General features: G+C 40.6%; 1 protein-coding gene across 6 annotated transcripts in view; it reads left to right on the top strand.

Annotated features, from left to right (window-relative positions):
- Nucleotides 1-22,007, top strand: part of Cttnbp2 (cortactin binding protein 2) — a 163,143-nt gene that overhangs the window by 123,350 nt on the left and 17,786 nt on the right. For 2 of the 6 annotated variants that reach the window (XM_087656211.1, XM_087656212.1), the window contains 5 exons: nt 2,839-2,925; nt 3,007-3,106; nt 14,174-14,332; nt 15,187-15,374; nt 21,384-21,562. In XM_087656211.1, the coding sequence (XP_087512337.1) occupies nt 2,839-2,925; nt 3,007-3,106; nt 14,174-14,332; nt 15,187-15,374; nt 21,384-21,562 (713 nt within the window). 6 annotated transcript variants of the gene reach the window in all.

Below are 22,007 nucleotides of genomic sequence, written 5' to 3'. Positions count from 1 at the left end.
TTATACCTTCAGAGTTTGATCTTTAGAGAAATGTGATATAACTCTGAAATGAATGAGTTGTTTTCCTGACAAAGCTTTTCATATGCCTACCAATCTCGACAAACTAGCTATAATTTGTTTCACTAACTAATTTTTGTTGATGGCAAATGATAATCAATATACCTACATATCATTTGATCAAAGGGAAAAAATTGGCAAGAGAGTTGGTAATACATGAAAGGTAAAGAGATCATTATGGGAAAGTGTATTTTAAACTACAAAGGATCAGGACTTTTGTACAATTGCTTTCTCCTTACCTACGCCAGTAAACTTGTTTATCTTCTATTGTACTTCATGGAGAGTATTAGAAAGCATAAACAAAAAGAGTTTACTGTGAGTAAAAAAGGTCTCTTCAACAAATTTTAAATTGTTTCCTGTCCTTTACACCCTAAAAAAGTGTATGTGCTAACAGGTGAGTGTGGCTGTTTGTAGCTTATCTCGGAAGCTGGACCCTTTGCCGTTACATGATCTCAGAGTCAGCCTCTGGGAAGTGCAAACAGCTTGACAGAACAGCTGTAATGAATAGAGCGCTCTTGTTTTCCACAGTAAAACAAGACTAAATTGCAAGGCCAGTTGAAAATCTCAGGGGCAGAATATTCAGTAAATCCTGGAAATCTGTATCCCATTTCACCGGCGTGAAACAATCCTTTCCTTGTGAAAGAATTTCTATTTGGCAATTCAGAGCGATTTGGGATTAATTTGGAGAGCTGGAGAGTTTGGGGGTAGAATTGCACCCGGACATCAATAGCTAGCACACAATTTACCTCTAACGTGCTTTTTGAAAAGTGACAAAACCTCAGAAAAACAGAACTGAGGTATCCATTTACGAGACGCTGATACTTCTCCACTGCCTCGGGAGTATTAGGCTCATTTTTTTTTTCTGATCCCTCCTTGAAGTGAGGTAGGGAACCTTCCTTACCAACTGTCCAGTGATTCAAAACTACAAGATTGACACCAGTGAAAAACTTGAGCACTTGAAAAAACAGGTTCCACTTTGACTGCACAGTGCACATCTGCGCTATCAGTGTGAGCCCTTTCATATCCATTAGACAGCGTAGAAACACCTGAGTAAAGAAGTTGATGAAGATTGGTGAGACCATGCTGAAGCTTGAGAGCTGCATTACTCATGAGCTCTTCTGTGGGGCCGGAGAGAAACACTTGCCGTTCATCTTTATGCACTTATCTGCCTTATTGGACAGCAGGGTCCTGCAACCATTGTTGGAACCTGTAGTTTAATCAATGACTTATAGACATGAGTCAGTTATTCATCCAGTGGCCTAAGGGGCTTTAGCTTGTGAAGGGAATACAGGAGTGGCACCCACTTCTTGTATCAGTGTAACAAATTCTCCATGGTTTTACAGCATTAAACAATAAAACGTTAATGCTATACCTGTAGGAGAATTCTGTCATTCTAAAGATGCTGCTTTAACAAATGTCATATTCTAGATGGCTTACAGAAGAGATTTATAGTCATTCTTCTAGAGGCCAGGATATTCAAGACCAAGGCACAGGCAGTACAGTGAGGTGAGGGTCTGTTCCCTGGTTCTAGATAGTATCCTCTTACTGTGTTCTAATATGACAGGAAGGGCAAGGGGTTTTGCTCTTTTACTTTTCATAAGTGTACTGATATGTGCTGTTATAATCAGGGTGACTATTACTACAATGAAACATCACAATCAAAATAAGTTCAGGAAGAAGGGGTTTGTTTTGCTTATACTTTTATAGCACTATTTATCATAGAAGGAATTCAGGGCAAAAACTCAAATAGGGCAGGAACCTGGATCCATGAGCTGATTCAGAGGCTGTGGGAAAAACAATGCTCTCTCACTTCTTCTAGATGGTTTGCTCATTCTGCTTTCCTATAGAACCCAAGACCACCAGTGCAGGGATAGCACACCCACAATGGGCAGGCCATCCCATATACATCATTATGTAAAGAATAGCATACATCTTTGCCTATAGCCTGACCCTATGGAGGCATTTTCTCCATTGGAGCTCCCTTCCCTCAGATGACTCTAGCTTGTGTCAAATTGACATAAAAGCCAGCCACCTCAACTCTTAGGGAAACCATTTCTAATTTTACTACCTTAGATCCAGTCAGAATTTCTACATATGCATGGGAGGGTGCAAATACAGATCTTAGCCATAGAAAAACCAGACCAATAGAATATGGGAAATTCTCTAGACTGCAAAGAGATAAAACTGTGAGATCAAGAAATTTGTAGGAAAATCTGGGCAAGGATGAAAAAGAATAGTGTTGGAAAGCCCATGAATGAAGTAAGGAACCAGACGAGTAATTGAAGATGTGTGACATGAGATTGTCCTCAGTCTTTGGTGTTTAGGATGCTACATTCCACTGTTGTGCCTCATGTAGGCATTAGTAAGTTCGTACTGAAGGCTTACCAATAACAGAATAGTATTATCACTCATGGCTACCAGAAACATGGCCTTACATACCCTAACAGCCAGTCCTAAGTTCACCATCAAGGGGCCCCTGAAGAATGATCCTTTTTAGCTTCCTTCTCTAGCTCACAGAATAACAACTGGCAGGTAGTCCTTGTGTGCCCCTGTACCCTGAATGTATTCCTGCAGCTTCTATATACATATCTTAGTTTCCAGGGGAGAGGAGGCACAGTTCAAGTTTTTAAGGACTTCACAAGTCTAGTAAATATTCCTATTCTCAAATAGCTCTCTATTCTCTTGGATGCCTGGGGATAATTGGGACCTCTGTCCTTGCATACCACCCCTTCCTTTGTCAAACTAGCATCTTTACCCAGGATTCTTCTTGGTTTTGAACAGGTTGAGCAATATCATAATGTCATTTTCCATGGCCCAGAAGGAAGCTTGCAAGACTACATAGCAAATCAGCTTGCCCTCTGCATGAAGGTATTGAGTATTTCCCTACTATTACTATTCTTTTTAAACTGGGAAGTCTATAGAACTCATGTCCCTGTTTTGTTATCCCAGCACAGACAGATGGCTGCAGGATTCCCCTGTGAAATAGTGAGAGCTGAGGTGGATTCAGGTTTCTCCAAGGAACAGCTAGTAGACGTGTTCATCAGTAATGGTAAGAAGCTTTCAAAGAGCTGGCTTATGAAAACTCGCAGGCATGTTCTTCACTGAAGCCATTTCAAGGAAATAACCTTCATAATCATTCTAGTTGTTCAATGGCTATGGAGTGAAAATTGGGAGTTCAAGTGAACACTCGCAAAAGCGATTTCTGTCTATGCTACTGTATTAGTAGGTCATCCTGAGTTTTCTTCTTTCTTCTTATAAACCTCTCATTGTTTTGAGCATACTTTTCAACTCTCAGCAGTGATCCGGCAAGAGAAGAGGTAATACAAGCAGCTCCCTTTAGTAGGACTGCATATCACATTTTGACATTGCCTAGGACTGGTGCTACATGCTGATAAAAATGAAATAGATTGAGGTTGCGTACATTTTGTCATCCACACATTTCCTATAAAGGCGTACTTGGTATTTTCATACCTGGCGTAAGCTTTTTTCTCCAGCTGGTCATTAGCGTGCCATCAATGATCATTTTGGTAAATGCATTGCACGCACCAGTTACCTCACTTGATCTCCACAGCAGCCTTCTGCAAGAAGCTCACATTGCATCTATTCTCATCAGTAGGGTAGCAGAACTACATGTAAACATTTCTTGACATAAACTATGAGGTCTTTCACAGCTTGACAACCCAAGTTTCCCTACAGGTGACGCTGACGTAACCCTCAAATGGTACAGCTATGACCACAGAGCTGAAACCATTCAATTTTAGTTCCAAGAGGTTCTAGCCACAGAGCTAGAGTCAAAGAGGATGAGTTCAGACCTTCTGTATTTTAATAAATAGGGCTATGTCTTGTCTTTGGACTTAGAGGAATAGGGTTACCCTGTAGCCCAGGGTTCATCTATAGACCAAGCTTAGGACAACAAAAATCATCTGCAGGTTCTAAGTCAGGAAATAAAGTTAAAAACGAGTCTGGAAAACAACTGCTGACTCTTTAAGCCTTGAAGTACATATTGGGAGTAAGGAAGTAAGGCAGGAATCTTAATGTCTTCCTGCCTCACAGTTTACTCTTTGACCAGAAACCAGAAAATAGATTCAGAACACTATTTTCTTTCATGCATTTTCAATGGTAGCTAACATTTATTGACGTTTGCTCTGGTGTGCCCTCGTTTAAAGCCCATCTTTGTAACAAGCAGCTTTTAGATAGACCATTCACAGTCCCTGGTTGGTGATCTTGACAGCACTTGAGATGATGATGTGGGTTGTACCAGTAATGCCACATTAGAACATAAACTAAGACTCAGACCACAGGAAGAACATAGACTAGGACTCAGACCCAAGCAGTCTGGTTGGAGTTTGGCTTTCCTCAATCCCAACTATAGATCTTAAAACCTCCCCTGTGCTAGGCTGGCCATTTTCTCCTTTAATTATTTAATGAAAGTCTCCTAAGGCTTTTTAGCTTTCAGGCCGATGTCATATCAAGGTTAACAATGTAAAATGATTTATTCTCACCTATTCAGGGTAGGTAGTCAAGTACAGACTGAGTTTGCTGTAAACATAGACAGCTAAGGAAGCTGGAAAGCAATGAGTTAAGGCATGAAGGATGCAAGGGACACCATCCAGCATTGCAGAATTGATGCTTAGTATCTTCTTACAAAGAACTCTCCCAATCTGAAAACTTGAAAGAGACCCCCTGTCTTAAATCTCAGCTACCCCTGAAGGGGTTCTCTGACCCTTCTCAAGTAAGACTTTCCGTTGGAAACCTCCATAGAGTTCATTTCTTTCTCTTCACTTCACCTAACAATAGAGTAGGAGAGCTCTTCGGACTTTGGCGTTGAACCCCATGTTATATCATGAACTTGTGTGGCTTATATTCGTATTTGCTTGAGTGACTGAGTAAATGTCCTTTTGCAGGAGGTGACCCTAGAAAGAGAAAAAGGAAGAAAAGAAAGAAAGATATCGAATTTCTGGTTCAGGAAAGGAGATAGAAGTCTGAGCAGATGGTACAGGAAGTGATAAACCACAAGGTGGAATATGTTGACTCAGGAAAATGCAGTGTTTGGTGGTTTTGCTTTGTTTTGTTTATTGTAGCACTTGGGATGCATCCCAGCACCTGGCACTGCTAGGGAAGAGCTATGCCATGAGCCCCAAGGTGAAGAGTTTGAACAATATACTTGAGTAAATTAATAAGGAAAGAGATGCATTTTCACTTTAAATTCAGAGAAAAAGAATAGAAAAGGTTGCATCATCTCTGCATACAGAAGGATATTCTGGATTTGTCTTAGTGATTTAAAAGGATCAACACTTCCTACCAGATTTTTGTATGTCAAAAAGTCATGACCAAAATATGAGGTTTGTCTACTGGGCCCTTGTCTACAAAGACCTGAGCACTTTGGGGTCTATAGTTTGCTTTCCTCTCCCTGTGTCTAAGTTCTACCAAATCTGCTTCTTCCTCCAACACCCTTCATCCCCTTCTTCCTCCTCTTCCTCTTCTTCCTCCTCTTCCTCCTCTTCCTCCTGCTCCTCCTGCTGCTGCTCTGCTACTCTCCACATGCCCTCTCCTGGCCCCATCATTTCTTGCTCAAGAGGTTCTGAGTTCTCATTGCGCTCCTTATTTCTCCCTCTCTTGCTTCTTGAGCAAGTCCTCCTCCGTGATTCCTGGAGAACCATTCTAGGAGACAAAAGCTCTCACAAGTATTGCCTGATATTACACTCCAAAGGCTCCAGAACAAAAGTTAAAGTTCTTAGAATGTTACACATTTTGATCTAGCTTGTCATTTGGGCCTACTTCTCTGGATGTCTACAACACCCTCTACCATTATTATCTTTTCAATGGGACCCACTACTGTTAACTTGTGGCCAGAAAAAAAGGTGGTATGGAATACGTCTAAATACCATAGCTCCTGAGCAGTACAAGGCATACTCAGTGAACCCCAGGAAGGGGTCATGGGTCTGTGGGTGTCTGTGCTTTCTTCATGCAGAAAGAATTAGCTAGAAATGATCCTTTGCTGATAGAAGTCCTCACAGAAGGGGAGACAGATCCCTGCAGCCAAAAGGGCCCCTATCCTGTTGTACTGTAGCTTCCAGACAAATAAGTTACAGGACTTGTCTGCCAACTGCACTGTTGCCTTTTTGTATTCAAGAAGTGATCAGACGGCGTTGTAGAGAAACACACTAATCTGGGAGGTTCTGTGTGCTAATGGATCTTATCCTCATTTTCTTCAAAGGGTAGACACAAACCTTTGGTTAGACCAGCACTTGGCTGTTGAATTTTATCTCCCACCAAGCATCATATTTGTTCTTGTCTGCATGTCTGAGGGGTACTATGTGAAAGGGACCACAAAGAATGCATGAAAGAGTGAAATAGCCCAAGAAGCAAGAGGAGCAGAAGCTGAACCAATGTAGCATTAAGAAGCCAACCCTTCCATGGAGAGTAAAATACAAAGGAGCCAGCAAAAAAGAGTAAGAACAAAGGAACTCCAGGAAGAATGAGGGAGCTTGCAGAGGACCATAAATCACTCTGTGTCCATGTAGTTCAAGATGACATGTTCCTTCTCATTTTAGCCATGTCACATGACTGTTGTTTGGCTGGGAGGGTGTGAATACATATTGCAGTTGGCTCAGGCTCCTCCGCCATACAAGGTATGAAACTGGGTCATCAAGATGGATAGATGGTGGTTTAAATTACATGTGACACAAAGTGGAGGAAAAGAACAAGTTAAACACTCAGTCAATATTTTCAAATAGTGCAAATAGTGCTTTGAGTCCCTTGGAGAGCCTAGAAGTTAAAAAAAAAAAACAGCAATGGAATTACTGTCGTGATGGTAGATAAATATGCTAATTTCAGCCTCCAAAGATGAGTAGACCTCATTGAGCCCTGTGTTACTGGAGGCCATCCCTGAACTGGTCACTTTGTCACACTCAGACTGGAGTAGGCAGTATATGAAAGGAGTTGTTTTCAGTCCCCCAAAGAGATGATTTAAACAGCTGTGCTAGGCTACTAGGTTCAGACAAAGGAGGTTGCTGTTGAATCAGCCTTGTAGGATTTTAACTGAAGGCTACCAGAACTGAGATTTAGCTGCGAACCTCAGTGTCGGGTTAGGATTCCCAGTCTCTACAGGAGAGAAACGGGCCAGTGCACTCAACGTTTGGAAGAAAAACAACAGATTCAGAAGTGAGCTTAGAAGAAGCAAAGAGCGAAGAAGGGGGCTCAAAGGGTTGTGTTCCCTGCTACCTGACAAAAGAAGTCCACAAGTAGAAATAAAATGAGGCCATTGGCATTCGTTCATGCCTCAAATAATCTACCATGATGGAAAAACCTTAATACTCACAAATTGGTAATGAGTTCTCACTTCTGTGATTCTTTAATGACACTATGCTAAATAAATAACTCGAACTAGACTAGTTTGTCGAGGAAACGAAAACTCACCTTTGCACACACTGGACTGAAGAAAATGTCCCAGAGAGAAATGGGAGACACTAAGAACCTGAGTCTGTGAGACCAACAGTGATAAAGACACTTTTACCCGTGATATCCTCACTAATTGACCCTTGACTGGTGCCTCATGACAGATAATTGACACCTAAGGTCAGTAGTTAGGAACAGCAACACTCACCCCCTCCCTTTACTTCTAGGCACAAACTCTGAGTGTCTGCTCTAAATTAGGTGAGCAATGCAATCTTTCCTAGTGGGTCAAGAAAGTGAAGGCATCTTTTCCCACCCAAAAGAGAGCAAGCACCTCCTGTACTCTCCCATATCTACAAGTTAAGTTGATTTTACAACCAGTGTGATCCTTCCTCCTTATCCCCCCCTTCATTTCTCTTCCACCACTACTGCCCCACATTTCAGAAACATCAGACCTTACACAGACCTTCACCACATACTCTCCCCTGTACGTTATTGGTCATGTGTTCTCTGCCTCCAGTAACCGTGCAGCTTCTTCCTCAGTGGGAAATCTCTTCTTGCCTTCAGCACACCAGTTAGAGCTCTTGCTTCTTTTCTTTTCTTTTCTTTTCTGATTATTTTTCCCCTGTAAATCTTCTTAAACTGAATGTGACCTCAGAGGAGGAGTCTAATCCTCTGTATCTCCATCCTTAAAACATTTCTTAATCCTTATCCTTAAACACTGCCACTGATAGTCAGCAGTAGGGATGACATCTCACTCTGTGTCTCCCACATCTCATTTCTGTCACAATTGTTGGGCAGCGCAGCAGGTCTTGGCCTTAGCGGCACCTCCTTGTCATAGGGAACTTGTACAAGATGGCAGCACCCAGCACATCTCTATTAATCAAAATCACTGATGATGCACAGGGTGGATCCCAGGGGATTGTACCATAGCACAGAGTGAAGATGCTGCTGCTGCTGCTGCTGCTGCTGCTGCTGCTGCTGCTGCTGCTGCTGTTGCTGCTGCTGCTGCTCTGCTGCTTAACACAGAGGTGAGGTGGTTGCTTGAACCCATTGAATTAGGGTGGTGCCAGTAGATCTGAGTTTACCACCAAGGTATTTTCTCTTACAAGTCTCCCACTCATTCGGTGCACCGATGTCTTCTAGGACTAAGCTGTAAGCAGCCCCTATAGTGCTAGCTGTACCCTTCCTAAGATGCAGATGGTCTTTACCCTGTCTCTCCACTCATTACAAGGTCAGGCCTCACACTAGCCTTCCTCCTCCTCTTCCTCCCCCTTCTCTTCCTTTTTTCTTCTTCTCTGTCTTCTCCTCCTTCTTTGTTCTTTCATTCCTCCCTCCTCCCATCCCTCCTTCCCTCCCTCCTCCCCTCCTCTTTCCCTTCTCATCTTTCCTTCTCCTTCCTCCTTTCCTTTTCCTTTTCCCTTTCCCTTCTTCCCCAAGATATAACCAGCACTAGGCACTTAATACCCATAATAAGGCGATACATGGATAAACATTTGTTGAAATATAACTTAGCTTTCTTAAAGATACATTCCAGCTACTACAGCAGTGTTGGGACCACTTGACATAGCATACACCTAATGCAAATCAGAGAAAGACCTAAGTTACAGGAAAAGAAATGTAAGACATTAGATAGATTGCTTTTTAAAATCACTAAATAGAAAATGGTTGTTTATTGTTACTACTTTAACCAATTGTGATATATGTGTGTATGTGTATATATATATGTATGTAATGTAATGTATGTATGTATGTATGTATGTATGTATGTATGCATGTATGTATAGTGGTATAGTGGATGGAGCAAATCCCAATAAGCAAGCTCCAACAACTTTATTTTTCTCTTAGCATTTTTATACCACCTAAGACAAAATTCTCTATGTAAGAAAAAGATTCCCTCATGGCCACAAGTTACATATTCTCTAAAAACAGTAACCACAAAAACACATTCTTCAAAAATAAAATCATTACAAAAAAGGAAATTGCAACAGGATTGTTGATTATATATTCTTTTTTGAAACTCATACATAACATTTCCCATCTATCTTTCTCTCCACAGTTCATCTTAACCACAAAGCAATAATTCTTTTGTCATTGATTACCAAAGTTTAAGCGAGCCAAATCTATGATGGCAAGTTTTCCTCTATGCTCAGTTGATACCATTTAGTATTTACCAAGAAACAGATCATCTATATTGCATTTTATTTTTGAAGTCTTGGTCAGCTAAACTGGCTAATCCCCTATTCTCTATTGTTTCATTCAGAATAGAATTATCTACTTGTTTTTTATAACTGTATTTTTTTTTTGGTGCACACTAAAACATGTGGCCATATTCCTAGATCACAAGATCTGGGAATTCAGACCCAGCTTAGAATGAAATGGATTTTTGTTGTTTTTGTTGTTGTTTGTTTGTTTGTTTGTTTGTTCTTTTGATCCTTAACTTGTCCCAAGCCTGTTTTCTCTTCCAAGAACAGTTATGTGCTTACAACACATGAAAGCTCACTGCGCTCCTTTTCCAACCTAGGCAGCCCCCACTATTTTACCAGAGAGGGGGCACATTCTGCTCTTAGCTCTAACTTTATTTTATCTTTCTGGCAAAACAACCTTAACCATCTCCTTAAACTTTCTATCAACTACACAAGCTTTGTAAAACTATTTAAATCAAATCAGAAATCCTTTAAAATTATTAACTCACCTAAGCAATATAATTTTATGAAAGTTCATCTTCATAATGATCTGCAAAAGAAAAACAATGTCCAATAGAGTAGGCTGTCTACCAAAAAGCAATTGCACCAGACTATAAGATCTGCTTTCTCTCCATCACAGTCACATCATGCTAAATATATGAGGAATACAGCAATGACAAACACTAGAAGGCATGGCAGTAAGCAATTGTAATTCTTATACTTCTATAATATACATACATATGTTTGTTTATTTATTTATTTATTTATTTATTTATTTATTTATTTAAGAAAGGGTTTTTCTATGTAGGCCTGGGTTGCCTCAAACTTTTCCTGAACCTCAAGTGCTGTACACATACTTGTATTTCTAAGACAATACTTGAACCTTGAGAAGCATTGGCAGTTGTCATTGTTACCACAACAGCTGAACAGAGGATCACATGAAAAAATAGTGTGAAAATTTGACATAGTACTACCTGGAGAGTCAGCTATACCACTCCTAGGCATATACCCAAAAGATGCTCCAACATATAACAAAGACACATGCTCCACTATGTTCGTAGCAGCCTTATCTATAATAGCCAGAAGCTGGAAAGATCCCAGATGTTCTTCAAATAGAGGAATGGATACAGAAAGTGTGGTACATTTAGTTACACAATGGAGTACTTCTCAGCTATTAAAAACAATGATTTCGTGAAATTTGTAGGCAAATGGATGGAACTAGAAAATATCATCCTGAGTGAGGTAACCCAGTTTACAAAAAACACACATGGTATGCACTCACTGATACATGGATATTAGCCCAAAAGCTCAGAATACCCAAGATACAATTCACAGACCAAATGAAGCTCAAGAAGAAGGAAGGCCAAAATGTGGATGCTCCAGTCCTTCTTAGAAGGGAGAACAAAATACTCATGGGAGGAAATACGGAGACAAAGAGTAGAGCAGGGACTGAAGGAATGGCCATCTAGAGACTCCTCCACCTGTGCATCCATCCCATATGCAGTCACCAAACCCTGTCACTATTGCTGATGCCAAGAAATGCTTGCTGACAGGAGCCTGATATGGATGTCTCCTGAGAGACTCTGCCAAAACCTTACTGATACAGGATGCTTGCAGCTAACTGTTGAACTGAGCACAGGGACCCCAATGGAGGAGTTAGAGAAAGGAACGAAGGAGCTGATTGAGTTTGCAACCCTATAGGAAGAACAACAATATCAGCCAATCAGACCCCCCAACCTCCAAGCGCCCAGGGACTAAGCCACCAACCAAAGAGTACACATGGAGGGACCACAGCTCCAGTTTAGCAGAGGATGGCATTGTTTGGCATCAATACAAGGAGACACCCTTGGTCCTGTGAAGGCTCGTTTCCCCAGAGTAGGGGAATGTCAGGGTGGTGAGGTGGGAGTGGGTGGGTGGAAGCAGGGGCATTTTCATAGAAAGTGGGGGAGGGGGAAGGGAGGTAAAGGGGATAGATTTGAAATGTAAATGCATAAAACATCCAATAAAAAAATAGTGTGACGCCCACCCCTGAGGACAAGGAAATTGAGAGGCGGCTTTCTTTGTAGCTTAGTTTTTAAAGCTGTTTAGCTGAAGAGGATCCCTTCCATTGTTCAAGAATTCTTCCGAGATTGAAACCTATGGTATCTGTAATAGTGAGAAGAAAATACAGAAGCTTCTTTCACGCATATCCATGACAAGTCGAGGGGTCCACAAGGACTTCAAATCAGATTGTTCCTCATTGACGGTTAATTTGACTATGGTGGAAATATCTGGTCTTCTAAGAAGTTCGATGCAATAATTTATTATTAATTTTCATATTGGAATTGCCTTTTTCATGTCTTAACTAAAACAGTAATGACATGCGAGTGCGTGGTAGGCGCCATGCACTGAGTTGAGAATGTTTTGTACACTGGCTTATTTGTTCCCTGTTAGTAAAAAAAAAAAAAAAAAAGATTCCCATTAATTTGCATCTTTTAGTTTGGGTCCATATCATTTCTGCCCATCCTGAGTAGGAGGTACTATAAGGATGGAGTCCCTGGACTTGACTCCCTCTCACTCTTTCTGAACCCTTAATCTGATCACTTCTTTTTTTTTATTAACTTGAGTATTTCTTATTTACATTTCGAGTGTTATTCCCTTTCCCGGTTTCTGGGCCAACATCCCCCTAACCCCTCCCCCTCCCCTTCTTTATGGGTGTTCCCCTCCCCATCCTCCCCCCCATTGCCGCCCTCCCCCCAACAATCATGTTCACTGGGGATTCAGTCTTAGCAGGACCCAGGGCTTCCCCTTCCACTGGTGCTCTTACTAGGATATTCATTGCTACCTATGGGGTCAGAGTCCAGGGTCAGTCCATGTATAGTCTTTAGGTAGTGGCTTAGTCCCTGGAAGCTCTGGTTGCTTGGCATTGTTGTACATATGGGGTCTCGAGTCCCTTCAAGCTCTTCCAGTTCTTTCTCTGATTCCTTCAATGGGGGTCTATTCTCAGTTCAGTGATTTGCTGCTGGCATTTGCCTCTGTATTTGCTGTATTCTGGCTGTGTCTCTCAGGAGAGATCTACATCCGGCTCCTGTCTGCCTGCACTTCTTTGCTTCATCCATCTTGTCTAATTGGGTGGCTGTATATGTATGGGCCACATGTGGGGCAGGCTCTGAATGAGTATTCCTTCTGTCTCTGTTTTAAGGATAGGATGTGCTTACGTCTCTGGAAACTTTGTCTATTAATGCTATGAACATCTTATAAGTGTGTGATTTAAAGGTCATTCAATGCTTTTAACTTTTTTGTTTAGTATATAAAACAATGGGTTTTATTATTTATAAAAATTTATTTAATATCAGTTTATTTAATATTTAATAAATAAATACATATTTATTTAATATTTGTAAATATTATTATATTGTTACATTTATTTTTATACACATGTAGTCATATGTTGCTCATGTTTACTTCTGTTTATTATACTCTTTTGGCCCTTACCCAAGTCCTATTTCTGTTTTTATGCCTCAGTGAATTCTATTGCATCTGGAAGCATTTACAGTTCTACTACTGGTGTATAAGGCTTCTTTTCCATAACACTTGTGCTTTTAACTTTTTATATTATGGAACATACATAAAATAACTCTTAAATATCAAAGAATAACTTTTAACTAAATTAGCTGTTTAGCCACTGAACAAGCCAGAAATTTTAGTCTCTTCAGTTTTCAGAATGTGCCTATGTATTTCCTCTTGCTCATAAAACCTTTCTTCTATTCTATCCTTTGTAATAACAACTTCTTAGAAGTGTATTAGGGGGTTGGGGATTTAGCTCAGTGGTAGAGCGCTTGCCTAGGAAGCGCAAGGCCCTGGGTTCGGTCCCCAGCTCCGAAAAAAAGAACAACAACAAAAAAAAAAGCTTGAATTTAGGGGCTGGAGAGATGGCTCAGCGGTTAAGAGCACCCGACTGCTCTTCCAGAGGTTATGAGTTCAATTCCCAGCAACCACATGGTGGCTCACAACCATCTGTAAAGAGTTCCAATGCCCTCTTCTGGTGTATCTGAAGACAGCTACAGTGTACTTATATATAATAAATAAATAAATCTTTAAAAAAAAAGAAATGTATTAGAGATACAAAGGAATGAATCCAGGTCCTCACATTCACCAGGCAAGCCTTATACTGTCGAGTCCTATCTTTGGCTCTCAATGTTTTAAATATGCCTTCTTGGCTTGTTTGTGGCAGCTTCCTGTGTTCTTAGAGTTGTCATTTCCGGTGTGGCAATGGACTCCTTTTATTTTATTTGCCTGAGCCCTTGCTGCTGGAAGTTGGGTAGATCCTGTCCAGGATTTGCTAGGTAAGAGGGATTGGCATGTTTTGGGCATCTTCAACTGTGGTGAGTGATACCACAGAAGTTCCTGGTCCTGCCACCCTCAACCCCCAGCATTTTCAGAGCATGCCTGCCACACAACATTCTTTATGAATACTTTGTTCTCTTAGTTTTGCATTTTAGAACACACTATGTAGGTTTCACAAAGTTATTAACCTCTAATGTTTCTCATTACAGCCTGTCTGATCCCAGTAAAGCAGTTCCCTGTTAAGAAGAAAATAATCGTCATCTTGGAAAATTTGGAAAAATCATCATTGTCTGAGTTACTGGGGGACTTTTTGGCACCTTTGGAGAATCGCAGCACTGAAAGCCCATGCACTTTCCAGAAAGGTAAAGGTAAAGAGAGAAGAGGCTAACCAGGCAGCATGTGCAGAATCAGCACCAGTGGTTGGGGCCTTAGCTTCATATTCTGGAATAGAACACTAGCCCACATTATCACAGAGTAGCGTGGAAACTTTATTCAGGACCAATAGTATAGATTAAGAAAGATACATTCTTAAGAATTACGGTAGACCACATGCTCAAGGGTTCTGATTATTTTTTAAGGTTTGTTGTTGTTTTTAATGAAGATAATGTTTTTAATGATGTTTTTAATGTTGTTTTTAATGTTTCAAGAGAAGTATGGGTTTGGTTGCTAAGAGTTGTAGCATAGATAGTTCTCTTCTTTGATGAAAAGATTTGGATTATGTAAACTTTCCCTCATTGTGCATGATCCTTCCCAGGATGCACCTGATCTTAAAACAGGTCCAGTTATGCACAAGGATAAGAGGGTAAATAGAGAATTCTCCCTAAAAGTTTGCCTAACATTGTTTTACCTCACTATGCGAGTACTTAACACCGGTATAGGCAGAATCTGGCATTTCTGGGTAGTGTTTCTAGATAGGTCTGGATAGAAAAAGAGCCTTACCAAGAGAGTTGCTAAGGGGAGTAAGCTATTCCCATTGTTTAAAACAGGTAAAATTGCGGCTCAGTGCAGGTGGGAGTCCTAGGTTGTTAGGCACACTGTTCAGAAAGGGCTCTGTGTCTAGCCCAAGTCAGGAGGAGTCCCAAGTTGCTCAGTCATTATGTCGCCTGCCTTGATATCAGCCTACTTTCTGTCCTCAATGTGCAAGTTATGTAATTCATGTTCTTGATTTGCATTTGCACAAAACATAAATGGCGGAGGTTGAATTATGGCTTGGTTGTTTTAGGAAATGGAACATCTGAATGCTATTATTTCCATGAGAACTGCTTTCTGCTGGGAACCCTCGCCAAGGCTTGTCTCCAGGGCTCTGACCTGCTGGTGCAGCAACACTTCCGCTGGGTTCAGCTGCGCTGGGATTGCGAGCCCAGTCAAGGACTGCTTCAGAGGTTCCTCCGAAGAAAAGCAGTCAGCAAGGTAACAGAAGCTGCAACTTGCCAGAGTGGGAGAGGGGTGGTCTTAGCAGGGCTTGAGTTCTTCTTCCTGTGACTGCAGGCTAGGAAGTATTCCGGATATTCTGCAAGTATCCGGAGTTGAATGGATGTGGAACTCACAACAGCTCCTGCACCATACCAAGAACAATAGCATGGGTTTTAAAGTTTCGTTATTAGAGAATGTGTGTAGAAGTTGTAATAGTTTGGGGATAATATTATGTACAAGAAAAAGTGAGGACATCACTTATGATGTTTTATTGGACAGCTTTTAGACTATGATGATAAATGGTTTTGTGAACTTCTTTTAAGAATAAACATGTTTATTTTATAGTATCTCATATAGCCATGTTGATGAAATATACGTTATTTGTATTTAATAGTCTGGGACTGGAATGATGATATCTGAGTGTTCTTCAGAGTAGATTTGTTATGAAAGAACTCCATTTGGTTTTCTCACTTCATCCTGTACACTGGCAACATTTAGAGAACAGCATCATTTGAACAATAGCAATTGAAAAGAGAACAGCCCTCCTCACCCAGGTGGTCTTTGACTTTCCCTTTGAGACTACAGGCAATACTTGACAACCTGCTTTCACTTCAAGACATGTATGCACTGAAACTAGGGCATAGTAACATGCAGTGTCAATCTCTTTATCACCATGGAGAAAGCATCTTTTCAGAGACTTGCAGGAATCATAAGAAGATTCTCTGCAATGTTTCAGTGACTACAGTGCTCTACCCTCTAGTTCTAGACCATGGCTGGAGCACTGGGCAAGACCAAAACTCTCTGTCAAGGACTTTTCAAGCTTGTGTGGACAGCTTGTGTGGACAGGCAAGTATGAGTGAGTGTGACAGAGAGGCAGATAGGAAGAGCGGAGTGGGCGATTTCATGAATAAGGTCTGCCACCAGTGGTTTGAATTGGTATCTGACATTCCCGACTAGAGAAATCGACATGCCTAGTCATAAATATATCCTCTTGGCTAAAGCCAAGTCATTATATGACCTCAAGAAGAAGGAAAAAAGTGGGGTTAAAAAATTGTTAATCTGAAGTGTTTCACATTACTAATAACTTCCAACAATTTTAGCAATATTTATACTTAACGCTTCATTGCTAAAGGTGATGTTAGTGTCTCAGTTCTGTAAGATTGACACATCCCCTGCCAGTTCACATACAAGCACAGAGAGAAGAGAGCTCTTGCTGGTCTAGTCTATAGCATTTGATAGTTGGATCTAGCACACAGAGTACTGAGCAAGAAGAACAAGGACTTTGATTTCCTACAAATCAATTCCAAAGCTAATAAAATAGTCTCCTCGGAGTGAGCACACAGTGGGAACAAGTGTTTGCTACAAAACACCCAGAGTCTCTAGCACAGAAAGTCTAATCTTGTAGGCACTGAGAGGCATGTTTAGTGCTTAGTAATAATTTCACCTCCCAAATCTTTCAGAGTTGTAAGGAAATATATCTTTCAAGATGCTAGGCTTCTTACTAATATGCAATGAAAGTAATTGCATTTTTGAGAGAAATTGGCATTTATCTCTCTTTAATTATAATGCTGCTATCAGAATTCTTGCTGGAAGAAGATCAGAGAAAGGGAGAGATGTGTAGTTCTTTTGTCTTTTCAGGAGAATGGAATCATGAAAGAGCTACAGGCAAGCACAGTGCAACTTGGCAGAACTACAGCTAATCCCAATGCGCCCTTTGTCTTTTCCTTGGCCAACTCATCCCTTCATGTAGAACTTACCAATATTTGCATTTGTCTTCTTGTAAACAATATTTATTTATTCTTAAAAACATTGCACATTTAAGCAATGAATTTTATTGTATCCATCCACAACTCCCACTATTATCTCCTGTCACATCTTCCTCCCAACTTCAAGTCTTCACTTTTAGTGTTAATAAAAACAATGTGTGCTGCCCATATGTTCATGGGTGTACAGCCATCCATGTGAGCATGGCAGCCTACTGCTGGTAGCCACATCCCCAAAATAGAGTGACTTCTTCGTTTGGCAACCATTAAAGGTTACTGGCTCCTCTGCCAGTGGTGGAGAGTGGGACCTCTCCTCATAGATGCTGGGATTTTGACTGGGTAAATCTTGTGTAGGTTTCTTGCAGGTAATCTCCACCATCTCCTTTCTACTTTAATACCATAATTACTGAGTAAAGCAACACTACATGGATTGTCTTTCTTAAAAAAATACAAACTTCATGACTATTTCTGACTTTCCAATAATTGGGATTTTTCCTAATAGCACCTCAGTCTTTGTGTTTTGGAGAAATCTCTGTACCAAGGAAACTTGATGTTATCAAGTCTAATTGTTGTTAAAAGCTTCTGTTAGATGACAGAGTTAAATTTTCTCTCTTAAAATTTTGAGAACAAATTTTTTTATACCTTGAACATTATGCATTTTGGAAAATTAGCATGTTGGCTGAGACCTCCCTTTTCAGGAGACTGTTTAAAAATTAAAGCATGGTCTCCAAGGCAGACATGCCACAGATCGAGACATGTCATCTCACACACAGATGTGAAATAGTCATCATTTTTATTTCATCGGTTCAAAATATTTTTGAATTTTGAACACCTGCTTTTTGCCATGCTGAGTGAGGTTCTCTATATGCATAAAAATGATGATTTCTTCCAGACATGATGTTTCAGGATTTGGGCCAAGTTTATCTTTACCCTACACTTTCTACATGCTGTCCTGTTTTGTCTTGGTTCACGCAGTCAACATAGAAGAGTGTAACGTCTTCATGCCTTACATCTAACCAAATGGAACACATCCTGCCCCAAACATGACTTCTGACTTCTACTTCTGCCTTTCTGTTGCTAGTTATGCAGACATAGGACCCAGTTTATACAGTATTTTTAAATTCATTGCCCTTTGGAAAACCAATAACAGCTGTGGAAAGTGGTCATCAGAACCTCATGTGATGGGCAGCCTTGTAAATACAGTCTGGCAATGGCAGCTACTCAGGATGGTGAGGTAGCAGGATCCTCAGATGAAGACCAGCTTAGGCTAAGGAGTAAATTCATGGATATTCTGAGTACTTAGTGAGACCTTGTGTCAAAATAATAAAAAATAAAAATGCTCAGGTCTATAGTTCAGTGACTGAACTCTTGGGTAGGAGACAAAACGTCTGGGATTGATTCTTCAGGACAACACACACACACACACACACACACACACACACACTTGAAATGAAATGAGCCTTACCAGACATGTCTGAGATGCATCAGAAAGGTGTTTCCCACACATTCTGTAAAACTTCGCCACTGACTTACTGCTGTGGAGTAAATGGAGCCCTCTCCATCCTCACAAAGCTCATGTTCTTACAGAAAGTCCTTAACCAGTCACCACTCTTAACTGGTGATGGGACCATGACAGTTAATTTTTATTCAAGAGAGATTTTTAAATAGATCACTTAATATATTTTCATTATAAATATCAAACAATATATTTTAAAACATACTCAGTGCATGGGAGTCCTACCTGTCCAGATGGTTTCAGGTCGAAAGGTCTAAACTGTGTCTTTTTATGTATAAAGGTAGCAGAATTTCACAGTTGCTTTAAGGGACATTTTATAACTTAGTAATTAAATTTTCTTAATTAATTTAACTGGCCATTAAAATTTTAAGAAGTTTTATAATCCTATAAACAAATCTTCCTAAACACTCAATTAAATCATAAAAACCTGAAAATTAAGATAAATCCTATGATTCAAATGCTTTTCCAATTCTTCTACTCTTTATAGATAGCAAAATTCTATTTTACCTATGACACTGTGAAATGGCAGCCTACATTTCAGCCTGAGAGCTTGGCAAGATTCAATGATCTGGGCTCCAATGTTTCTCAATAAAAACTTTAACCTCCTAGTAAGTTCAACTGGGTGGAGAGCAAGGCATGGGATCGATCTGTCAGCAGCGCTCCAGTACTGGGTTTATAAGCACACCCACCTTTTTTCATGTGGGTCCGAGGATTGAACTGATGTCTTCCTGCTTGCATGGGCTGCAAGTATTTTCCTGATGTTACCCAGGCCCTTCAACCATTTTGCTATGTGGGAATATTGGCAACCATCCTTCCACATAGAATACTATTTCCCCCTCTCCTGGCTAACAAGTGTCCTTTAGATCCATTGAGGGATTGGCTTAAGCACCACCTCATTTCCTTCTTTTGAATAATGATACATAAAGCTTGCCTCTGTACCTAAAGATCATCTGTCTGGAAAGGATCCTAGGTTAATGAGCCTGGCCTAGATAATTTATTGAACAGATGGCAAAACGTATCAGCAATCCCAACAGGGAGGCATTTAAAGTGCCTCGGTGTGTGGCTGGCTCTCCTCCTTAATGCCTTCCAGCCCACAGAACTCAAGGCTGACTCTCAGGATACACCTTTTCTTTTGTTTATGTTCTGCAGTTCTCTGAGCTGCAAAGTACACAGAGGTGTACGTCAGTGGGAAAGTGAGTTAGTGTGCAGAGGCTTGGGTTCCATCCCTAGCCCAAAGTAAAACAATGAAACCTGACTTTGCAGTGTTTTATTTTCTCTCGAAGTGATAAGTGGCGCGTAGAAACAGAAGGCATACAAATATAAATATATTGTGATATGTACGTTTCTAAGCATCTCTACAAAACTGTGCTTATGCGGAATGAATATGCATCAAGGGTATAAAATCAGGCAATAACTGTAAGACCAATTTATCAGAAAGACCCCTGAAGGAAACACCAGCCTTTAATGTGCTGTCAAATGATAATCACTATTCCCAAAGCAGCCATTTTGCACATGAGACATTCTCTATAAGCAACATCTACACCTGGAGAGATAGGCACACACCTGTTTCTCCAGTTCTTAGGAGTCGGCTAATTCCAATCTCCTATCAGAAATTATGTTTCATGGAAAGGATATATAGCAGCGAGATCTTGGCAAGAAGTTCATTGAATAATCATGAAAAAATTAAAACCTCATTGTTCCTGAGGGAGTTAGGGTAGAGCATGTTTCCATAGGGACTCTGCCCTCACCCCCCTTGGTAGCATGTGGTCCTAAAGGAGCAGCTAAAGAACCCCTCTGCTTGCTAGCTGCTTCTCTGGTCTCTCCTTGTTACTCATGGTTAATCAGAGGGAGAACGGTATAAGCAGAGGTCAGCAACAATGCTAAACATTAATAGCAAAAGTAGCTTTTTTTTATATGTATGGATATTTTGCCTGCATGTATGTCAATGTACTACATGCATGCAGTGCCTGTGGAGGCCCAAAGATGGGTCCCCTGAGACTGGAATTACAGTTATGAGTAGCCATATGGTTCTGAGAATCAAACTCAAGCCTTCTGTGGGAGCAGCCAGTGCCCTTAACCCCTGAGCTATCTCACTAGCTCAACAAGATATTCTTAGGTGCAATATACTCCTTTTTTATTTCTAGCGCATATTGTGTTTGAACATCATTTTTTTTCTCTATTAGAAATAGATGCATACAGTTACTTGAAAGTGGCTAAGAGTGAATAATGTATGAATTCACTGTTAAAAAAGTGTTTCCTGTATGTGAGATGGTAACTAAACTAAGAGTAATCATTTCACAGTGTAACATATTAAAAACATCACGTTACCTCATAGAAAGAATTAGCTTTCAACTATACCTTAACATAAAAAAAGTAAATAAGCCCTAACCAGTGATTTGCCACCTCTTAGCTTAGTAACCTTGAGTCAGGCATCACCTCTTTAGGCCTCTCTCTTCTGATATGTAAATTACCGTCAAAATACCCATGTGGGAGATCTTGGGGAACACTTGTGACACTGACATGTGAACACGCCTAGGATGAACATGTTAGTTACACAAGGCACTGAGTTTGCTTTTTCAGAATCCTCCTACATCTACCCCAAGCAAAGGTAAAGTGAAATTGAGCAAGATTTGGGCTTTGTGGTTTATATTTTTAATTTTGAACTTTAAAATCAAAGCAAAAACTTTGTTTTTCTAAGCCACAGCCCTGTTTTCCATCTATCTCTAGTTCAGAGGTCAGCTGCCCGCACCCTGTGATCCTGTGTGTAAAATTGTGGACTGGGTTATCTCTGTCTGGAGGCAGCTCAACTCCTGCCTGGCCCGCTTGGGTACACCGGAAGCACTTCTTGGACCCAAGTATTTCCTGTCTTGTCCAGTAGTCCCGGGACATGCCCAAGCAACAGTGAAGTAAGTCTCAATTTTTATCTACCTACTAAAAATATGCTTGTCAGCTTTAATTGTCAACTTGACACAGCCTAGATTCATCTGAGAGAAAATCTTGATGGAATAATTGCCTCGAGTAAGTGGGCCTCTGGGAGATTATTTTCATTATTAAATCACACAGGATTCCTCAGCCCACTATGGGTGTTACCATCCCTAGGAAGGAGCTGGAGAGATGGTTCAGCAGTTAAGAGCCCTTTCTGTTCTTCCAGACCTGGGTTTGATTCCCAGATCCCACAAGGCACCTCAGAACAATCTTTAACTCTGGTTCCCAGGAATCCAACAACTTCTGGTCTCCATGGGCACCACACACACACACATGTTACACAGGTATATATGTGAGCAGAATACCTACATGCATAAAAATAAAATAAATCTTACGAAGAAAGGTAGCTAAGCATGAGCTAATGGA

This window comes from Rattus norvegicus, chromosome 4, assembly GCF_021556685.1.
Source record: "Rattus norvegicus strain SHRSP/BbbUtx chromosome 4, alternate assembly SHRSP_T2T, whole genome shotgun sequence".
NCBI classification, from domain to species: domain Eukaryota; kingdom Metazoa; phylum Chordata; class Mammalia; order Rodentia; family Muridae; genus Rattus; species Rattus norvegicus.
The sequence above is the reverse complement of the archived record's forward strand: the minus strand, read 5'-3'. Positions and strand labels throughout refer to the sequence as shown.